Source organism: Nerophis lumbriciformis, linkage group LG25 (assembly GCF_033978685.3).
Source record: "Nerophis lumbriciformis linkage group LG25, RoL_Nlum_v2.1, whole genome shotgun sequence".
Lineage (NCBI taxonomy): Eukaryota > Metazoa > Chordata > Actinopteri > Syngnathiformes > Syngnathidae > Nerophis > Nerophis lumbriciformis.
Genome location: NC_084572.2, coordinates 9,470,001 through 9,480,183, shown reverse-complemented (window position 1 = coordinate 9,480,183; position 10,183 = coordinate 9,470,001). Strand labels below are relative to the sequence as shown.

Genomic DNA, 10,183 nt, shown 5'->3' with positions numbered 1-10,183 from the left:
TTTTATTACGACGACAGGAAGTGTTCTCCTGTTGTCACTTTGCTCTTGACACAATCGACAAAGTTTGCCGAAGCCGAAAAAACGCTGGGAAAAATGGAGCGAGGATAAATGTTTTTATCAGCGGCCGTGTGAACGAGATAAGGAATAACAGCGACGGACCGCATTCTGTTTCCTTCTCCGAAAGCGGATTTCCAAGGGGAAAAAAATGTTGCCGAGAGAGGAAAGAACGAAGACCTTCTGGCTCCTCCATTGAAAGTACTTTTTTACGTTACTCATGGAGGAAGGAGCAAGTCTGGAGTCATGAGCACAGCAGGTTTGTTTCCGACTTAAAAATGAACAAAAATCGGACTTTTCAGTCCAACTAGAACGTTTTGTGTTAAAGGAAAAAACAAGAGGAGTAGTTGTTTAAAGATAGCATCCACTGTTGTTACACAGCCGCAGTTAATTACAGCTTTTCCCCCTGAAAATAGCTTCCAAAAAATGCACAATAGGAAAAGAGTCAACCTCACTTTGGGAGCTTTTCAAAAGGCCGACAATAAAATAAAACTCCCTTTCCTGAAGAGTCCCAGTTGCAGCTGGATGAAGTCAACTCCTTTGTCTTGTAACATCTGTCCTAATGTTGCTGCAACTTCACCTCAATCCTACAAAAAAAAACCATTCAACTCCGGCTTTGTTTGCGCTTAAAATGCAATTTAACTTTGTTTTGAGGTCACTTTTTTTTGTCCTTTAGCTTAACTTTACTTGGCGCTTTATTTGAGCGTGCAAAACTCCGCTGACAAATCACGGAATTGAGGATTCTCGACCTCGTCGGTGTCGTTTAAAGTACGTTAGAGTCTTTGATGTTATTGTCATCATATTTGGATCAGTTCGTCTTGTCGTTTTTGGCTAGTATTTATTCATGCGATTGTTTATACAAAAGCCAAAAGCAGTGAAGTTGTCACGTTGTGTAAATGGTAAATAAAAAGAGAATACAACAAATCCTTTTCAACTTATATTCAATTGAATAGACTGCAAAGACAAGATATTTCATGTTCAAACTGAGAAACTTATTTTTTTTTTGCAAATAATCATTAACTTAGAATTTAATGGCAGCAACACATTGCAAAAAAGTTGTCACAGGGGCATTTTTACCACTGTGTTACATGGCCTTTCCTTTTAACAACACTCAGTAAACCTTTGGGAACTGAGGAGACACATTTTTGAAGTGGAATTCTTTCCCATTCTTGCTTGATGTACAGCTTAAGTTGTTCAACGGTCTCCCTTCTGCTATTTTAGGCTTCATAATGCACCACACATTTTCAATGGGAGACAGGTCTGGACTACAGGCAGGCCAGTCTAGTACCCGCACTCTTTTACTATGAAGCCACGCTGTTGAAACGCGTGGCTTGGCATTGTCTTTCTGAAATAAGCGGGGGCGTCCATGAAAACGACGTTGCTTGGATTGATTGATTGAGACTGTTATTAGTAGATTGCACAGTGAAGTACATATTCCGTACAATTGACCACTAAATGGTAACACCTGAATACGTTTTTCAACTTGTTTAAGTCGGGGTCCACTTAAATTGATTCATGATACAGATATATACTATCAGATATATACTATCATCATAATACAGTCATCACACAAGATAATCATCAGAGTATATACATTGAATTATTTACATTATTTACAATCCGTGGTGTGGGATGGGGGGCGGGGGGGGTTGGTTGTTATCATCACTTCAGTCATCAACAATTGCATCATCAGAGAAATGTACATTGAAACAGTGTAGGTCTGACTTGGTAGGATATGTACAGCGAGCAATGGACATATAAATATATATATAGAGAGAGAGATCAGAAAGCATAAGAAAAAGTATCTACATTTGATTATTAATAATCCGGGGAGGGTGTTAGTTTAGGGTTGAAGTTGCCTGGAGGTGTTCTTTTAGTGCAGTTTTGAAGGAGGATAGAGATGCACTTTCTTTTACACCTGTTGGGAGCGCATTCATATTGATGTGGCATAGAAAGAGAATGAGTATGAGGATGGCAACATATGTTGCTCCAAAACCTGTATGTACCTTTCAGCATTAATGGTGCCTTCACAGATGTGTAAGTTACCCATGTCTTGGGCACTAATACACCCCCATACCATCACACATGCTGGCTTTTCAACTTTGCGCCTATAACTGTCCTGATTGTTCTGTTCCTCTTTGTCCCGGAGGACACGCCGTCCACAGTTTCCAAAAACCATTCGAAATGTGGACTCGTCAGACCACAGAACACTTTTCCACTTTGTATCAGTCCATCTTAGATGAGCTCAGGCCCAGCGAAGCCGACGGCGTTTCTGGGTGTTGTTGATAAACGGTTTTCGCCTTGCATAGGAGAGTTTTAACTTGCACTTACAGATGTAGCGACCAACTGTAGTTACTGACAGTGGGTTTCTGAAGTGTTCCTGAGCCCATGTGGTGATATCCTTTACACACTGATGTCGATTTTTGATGCAGTACCGCCTGAGGGATCAAAGATCCATAATATCATCGCTTACGTGCAGTGATTTCTCCAGATTCTCTGAACCTTTTGATGATATTACGGAGCGTAGATGGTGAAATCCCTAAATTCCTTGCAATAGCTGGTTGAGAAATGTTGTTCTTAAACAATTTGCTCAGGCATTTGTTGACAAAGTGGTGACCCTCGCCCCGTCCTTGTTTGTGAATGACTGAGCTTTTCCTGGAAGCTGCTTTTATACTCATTCATGGCACCCACCTGTTCCCAATTAGCCTGTTCACCTGTGGGATGTTCCAAATAAGTGTTTGATGAGCATTCCTGAACTTTCACAGTCTTTTTTGCCATTTGTGCCAGCTTTTTTTTAAACACTTTGCTGGCATCAAATTCCAAATGAGCTAATATTTGCACACAAAAAAAACTTTCTCAGTTTGAACTTTAAGTATCTTTTCTTTGCAGTCTATTTAATTGAATAAAAGTTGAAAATGATTTGCAAATCATTGTATTCTCTTTTTGTTTACCATTTACACAACGTGACCACGTCACCGGTTTGGGGTTTTGTACATTACGTTCCTTAAATCACATTAAAATGTTAGTCATTGTCGCCCCATCAAGCATTAGTTCACATGCACAAAGTATTTACAAAATAATTTGTCTGAATGTGCTATATTCCTAATGCAGTTTAGAATAGAATAGAAAGTACTTTATTGATCCCTGGGGGAAATTCAGCACCATAGTTCGCTCACAATAGAAAATAAACACTTAGGTATTTTTTACATGTGAATAACATAAATACAGTCTATTATACAGCATTATTCACATGTGAATAATATAAATACAGTCTATTATACATCATTATGCACATGTGAATAATATAAATACAGTCTATTATACAGCATTATTCACATGTGAATAACATAAATACAGTCTATTATTCAGCATTATTCACATGTGAATAATATAAATAGTCGATTATACAGCATTATTCACATGTGAATAATATAAATACAGTCTATTATACAGCATTATTCACATGTGAATAATATAAATACAGTCTATTATACAGCATTATTCACATGTGAATAATATAAATACAGTCTATTATACAGCATTATTCACATGTGAATAATATAAATACAGTGTATTATACAGCATTATTCACATGTGAATAATATAAATACAGTCTATTATACAGCATTATTCACATGTGAACAGTGTTGGGTGTGTTACAGAAAAGCAGTAACTAGTTACAGTTACTAGTTACTTCATTTCAAAAGTAACTCAGTTACTAACTCAGTTACTTACACCAAAAAGTAATGCGTTACTGTGAAAAGTAACTATTTAGTTACTTCTTTTTTTTTTAAAGCTCCAATTAATGCCCTTTTAGCCTTCATTTCAGTACTGTTATTGCACTGGAGAATAATACAATGTGTTGATCAACTTGACATGCATTTGCATCACTCAACTCTGCTAAGCCATGTGGTCTACATACAACACACAAAGACAAAGATATGTTACAAAGGCCAATTTGTTTCTGGCCAGAACAAATTGACAAAACTATTTTAAATAGCTGCAACATAACATACATAAGTAACAAACAGCATAATAACAGCATAGATGTAAACCAAGAAAGGCACACACTACATACACAAAGCCTAACCAGGCATTTTCTTCCTCAAGTAATTCTTATACAAAATCATGTCTGAAACCCAGAACACTCTACACATTTCCCCAGTTTTAGTTTAGAGATAAGGAAAGATTGGCCTGGCCCACTAGGATCCCTCTTTATGTTTGTGAACTTTATAGTCTATACATTTAGAGTGATGTGATAATCAAACACTCTAGAAGTCTAGAATGAAAGAGTATATAAGAGAATTGACAGCAACGTTCCCTCTCAGGAGCGCGCATGTGCAATTGCGCACTGCTCAAGCGTCCTCTGCGCACGGCAAATCTATGCCATGCACAAAATCAAATAAAAAAATAAGCGCATAACAATTTTCGACACGACACGGACACGACAGAGAAAACCGTTTTCGTCATCATTGTTCAAATATTGTAACGTCTGTCGAGACGCTTTGAGGACATGAATTCCATCCATCACTTTACTGAGCAAAACTCTTAACTGTCGGCCATAAACACATCACCAAAACATTAGTAAAAAAAATGATATCTAGCAAAACTGGTCATTTTCTGCAGTACAAACCAGACCAAAAGCAACTTTGTTATATCAACAGCAGCCGCTCGCTCTCTCACGTGCGCCAACACTTGCACATATGGCACTTAGCCAGTGATGCGTTTACAGCCACACAAAAAGTCGGACAACTCCAACACCACACATAGTGTCATTCCAGGTCGTTACACTATGATTTACCAATCAAATGTGTGCTTATTCTAGTGTCATTTATTAGGAATCTTAATTTATAAATATTAATCATTAAATGCTGTTAGTATATTAAATAAATACTAATAAAAATATATTTTTTACAAACAGGAAGTTGCAGGAATGTACACATGATCCCCTGCTTACATCTCATTGTGCAACATGTAAATGTTTTAATGGGAACTAAATGCAATGTCTGAAAGGGGTACAAATTATTTCCAAAGCAGGACCTCCACCCAGACAAACAATACAAGTACACAGTTCATGAAAAACAATATTTTTTGTTATTGTCATTATAAGTGGGCCTAAACACTTATATTAGAAATGGAAATGACTGCTGTCATTTGATTATAATAATAAGAGAATGTTGTCTGTCTATCTGTGTTGGCCCTGTGATGAGGTGGGGACTTGTCCAGGGTGTACACTGCCTTCCGCCCGAATGCAGCTGAGATAGGCTCCAGCGACCCCGAAAGGGACAAGCGGTAGGAAATGGATGGATGGATGGAGATGTAAGTTGTTATTTAGTGAGGTTTGGGACAGGTGTGCTGCTGGTGTAGCCACAGTGTGCACGTCTAAAGTTGCTCACATGGACTCCACTCAATGCTCAGGGACTTTTTGCATTTGCTCACACATGAACAATTAGAGGGAACATTGATTGACAGAGTGTGTACCTTCAGTGGTGAATGGTGGTGGTGGTGGTGGAGGTGAAGTGGCATCAGAGTCTCTGTCTCTCTTTACTAGCTTCGTCGAAGCATGTTGCTATGTAGCTTGTTTCAGCAGATTTGAATTGCTGTTTTGGGCAGTAGATGGCATCTTTGATCCAAAGCACAATTTACATTTAACTAAAATGTTATTTTCTTTGTGCTCGACAAAAGAAAAGTAGTGAAAATATCTCCATGTTAGCAAACTCGACTTCTGGCTCCGCCATGATTAGACACGCCCCCGCCCCCTCGCTCCCCACACTCACACTCAGACACACCCACACAGAGCGCATGTCTCTCTCTCTTCTCCGGCTTGTGACACAAGAAGAATCAGAACGATGACACAGCAGCGCTCCGATAAAACACACTTTATACTACATAAAAAGTAACGTAAAATAACGCAGTAACGCATCATGTAGTAACGGTAACTGAGTTACTGAATATAAAAAAATAACGCGTTAGATTACTAGTTACCGCCGAAACTTTGTAACACGTTAGTCCCAACACTGCATGTGAATAATATAAATACAGTCTATTATACAGCATTATTCACATGTGAATAATGTAAATAGTCTATTATACAGCATTATTCACATGTGAATAATATAAATACAGTCTATTATACAGCATTATTCACATGTGAATAATATAAATACAGTCTATTATACAGCATTATTCACATGTGAATAATATAAATACAGTCTATTATACAGCATTATTTACATGTGAATAATATAAATACAGTCTATTATACAGCATTATTCACATGTGAATAATGTAAATACAGTCTATTATACAGCATTATTCACATGTGAATAATGTAAATACAGTCTGTTATACAGCATTATTCACATGTGAATGATATAAATACAGTCTATTATACAGCATTATTCACATGTGAATAATATAAATACCGTACAGTCTATTATACAGCATTATTTACATGTGAATAATATAAATACAGTCTATTATACAGCATTATTCACATGTGAATAATATAAATACAGTCTATTATACAGCATTATTCACATGTGAATTATATAAATACAGTCTATTATACAGCATTATTCACATGTGAATAACATAAATACAGTCTATTATACAGCATTATTCACATGTGAATAATATAAATACTCACACGTACTTATGTTTGGTGTCTGGTAAAACATTTAGTGGTCATTGGTCTTTTCAAAAGACGGCCGGGTGATGTCAAAAGTAGCATCCTGTTACATAACCCTCACACTTTATGACTAATTACTTCTTACTGTTGACTTCAATCTAATTCCAGCATGCCTCAGGTAGCAAAATGAGTCAGAATGTATCGAAGGTTACATCGAGTGTGTTGGAACGATTTCTTGTACACAATGACCCCGAGGGTGACCCCTTGACCTTGGCTGTAACCTGAGCTTGCAGCTGTTTTTTTCGCCGGCTTCAGAGCAAGGATGTCAAACTCGGTTTTCATTGAGGGCCCCGACGCAGTTATGGCTGCTGCAGTTTCCTAATGAAGCCTTAGCTAGACGCTCCTCTACTCTCTCCGCCTGTCGCTTGCTGTGGCAACAACAAAAACTCCAGACACTCCTCTTCCTTTTGTGTATCGTTTACTACTTTTGAACTTAATCATGCCGAAACGTCAAACAATAACGATGTGGGAAAAAAATGTATGGCTAAATAAAGCGAGTGTGTTACAGTAACAAAGAGTAAGAAAAAGTAAGAGTAAGGTAAAAAAAACTGTCTCGATTCCACCACACCTGACTGCCATTACCCATAATCCACTGTGTCCAAACCTAATTACCACACAGATCCTTCTGCAATAAATGCAATTAAACAGTTACGTGTTTTTCACTGTATTAAAGCAGTATAAAATAGTACGTTATCAAATTATTCACACAAATGTAATATTTACAAATAAAGTGTGCCTTTTAGATAGATAGATAGATCTTTATTGTCATTGCACAAGTACAACAAAACTTTGTTGTCAGCACAAACCCGTTCAAGATTAGACAAACAAACAGTGTACAGGGTTACAGAACAGGAACGCTGATGGGTCACCACAAGGCGCCCCGTAAAAGATGAGGAAAAAGGTAAAACGCTGGGGAAGGATGAGTAAAAAAATACGATCTAGACTGGGCTCCTAAGGGGGCCCAGTCTGGAGTGGGAAAAAACCTCCAGAGCAAAGCACATATACATATTACAACGTACATCTCGAGATATCTAGCAACAGAGGGAAGGGAGTGCGGGGTCATGGTGGAAGGCCGCAGCTCTCGGCGCTGACCATCCTTTCATCACCCCTATGGGATTTGCGTCTAATTACTCTAAGCATGCGATTTATACATGTTCATATTCAAATAAAGTAAATAGTCCCCTTTAGCCTGAATAAACATACCTTCCATAAAATGTAAATGAACTTAAATTGCATTTAGGCTCCTACAACTGTCATCAGAGGGCCACTTGTAACAGTGAATATTGTATGGATTTCAGTATTAATTATATCAATTGTTTTAAGTAGACTGTCGATTTTACAGTAATATATTTACATTTACATGCAATGTCATGTTAAAATGCAATGTAAATGTTAAAATGTTACTGTATAATATAGTGTTGTTTTTTTTAATTTTTACAACATTTTACGGTAAATGGAAAAACATTACCACTGTTTTTTGGGGGGGAAGGTTTACAGAAAAATCTGGCACCTTAGTTGCCATAATTTTTGTGTTAAATGTACATCATTTTTTACAACATGATTTTGTTCATGGAAAAAAAGTATGTTATTTTTTTATTCTGGCAACTTAGCTGCCAGTTTTTCTACCATTTACAGTAATACACTGTTAAAAACAAGATTTTACAGTAAAAATATGGAAGCTCAGTCAACAGAATTTTGATACAATTTATTTTATTCTTTTTAATTTACAGTAATATGCTGTAAAGAACAACGTAACATTTATTGTCATTTTTACCAATTTGATGGATAGTTTGCTGTAAAGCTAAGTATTTTTATTTATTTTTATTTAGACAAAAAATGTTTGGAAAGTATGATAATATACTGTAATATTTGTTGCAATAATGGATACTATTAAATAGGGCTGCAACAACTAATCGATTAAATCGATTAATTTAGTCATCGATTCGTTGGATTTTTGCTATGCGCATGCGCAGAGGCTATTTTTTTATTTTTATTTTTATTTATTTTTTAATATAAACCATTATTTATAAACTGCAACATTTACAAACAGCTGAGAAACAATAATCAAAATAAATATGGTGCCAGTATGCTGTTTTTTTTCCGCAATAAAATACTGGAAAGGATAGAAATGTAGTTTGTCTCTTTTATCCGATTATTAATCGATTAATCGAAGTAATAATCGACAGATTAATCGATTATCAAAGTAGTTGTTAGTTGCAGGTAAAGTTTAAAAGGCATGTCATTTCAAGCAGTACTTATATTTTTTTTGTCAAAATGAAAAGAATCCATTACATTTAGTGAGAAAATATGAAGTACTTTATTGACACATATCATTTCCAGGTGTTTGCGGGCCAGACAAAATGACGTCGTGGGCCAGATCTGGCCCCCGGGTCTTGAGTTTGACACCTTTTTAGAGGAAGGAAGCTTTAACTATTCGTGTTCTCCACACAGGTGTGAAGAAACCTCCATTAGCGCCCAAGCCTAAACTTCCCGCTGTCGCCAAGCCCTCCCCGCCACCCATCGCCCCCAAACCGGGCCTGCTCGCCCAGCCCGCCCCCGCCGTCGTCTGCCTGCCTTCCCCCGCCACCCTCAAGAGGACCAAGCCGGCTGTTGCCCCCAAACCCTGCATCCTCAAATCCCCCCCTACAGCGTCGCCGCCGCCCAAACCCGGCGCTATCGCACCTCAGGACCAGGAGGAGGCGCTAGAGGAAGGCCTCTCGCTCATCAGTGCTAAAAATGGGATTTTATCCCGGGCTGTGGAATTGTGCTACATCGTTCCCGCCTGCTCATGCGAGCTGCAGGACCGCTCCCAGTGCCTGCGCCTGGAGAACGGCGTGCGCGAAGCGGACGAGCTAAAGAACGGCCTGCACGAACCGGCGGCGGCAAGCGAGGAGCACGTGTGCCTGGAGAAGAGCGAGGGGGTCGGCAAAAGGCCACGGGACAAGCCTCAGAGACAGAGACACTTGGACAGGCCGGGCAAGGAGGCGCACGGGAATGACGGCGACTCGCCCGTCACGGAGGACGCCGACGGCGGCGCCGAGTTGCGTTTGGCAGACGCCGGCTGTGATGTTGCAGGCAGCATCATCTCCACTCCTCCTGCAAGCACCTGCGCACACCCTGACTTGGGCGTCCCGGCGGCCCCAAGTAAGCCTCTCCCCGTCCCCCAGCCTCGGAGGGTCAGGAAGCCCGCGCTGGTGAGGCAGGACGGCCTGGAGGCCGGAGTCCAGGAGGAGGAGCATCAGAAGCCTGAGGAAGACTCCAGTCCCTTTCCTTCCCAGGAAGACTTAAGTCCTGGTGAGGATGAGCCCAGTGCACCTGTCCCCCCTCCCCGACAGACCTCCCTCTCGCCTCGCCTCCACAGACCGGTCCGCGTGTCAAAACTCAGCAAAATCACTTCGCACTCCCTAAGTCTGCTCTCCCAGGCCGACCTGAGCCAGG

General features: G+C 39.4%; 1 protein-coding gene across 1 annotated transcript in view; it reads left to right on the top strand.

Moving 5' to 3' along the window:
• Positions 1-30: 30 nt before the first annotated feature.
• The window catches only part of fgd6 (FYVE, RhoGEF and PH domain containing 6), a 45,737-nt gene continuing 35,584 nt past the window's right edge, over positions 31-10,183 (top strand). Inside the window, exons 1-2 of the mRNA XM_061983656.1 lie at positions 31-313; positions 9,197-10,183. The exon at positions 9,197-10,183 is cut by the window's right edge and continues 805 nt beyond it. Coding sequence (XP_061839640.1) covers positions 301-313; positions 9,197-10,183 — 1,000 coding nt within the window. The 5' untranslated portion in view covers positions 31-300. The remainder of the gene's footprint in view (positions 314-9,196) is intronic.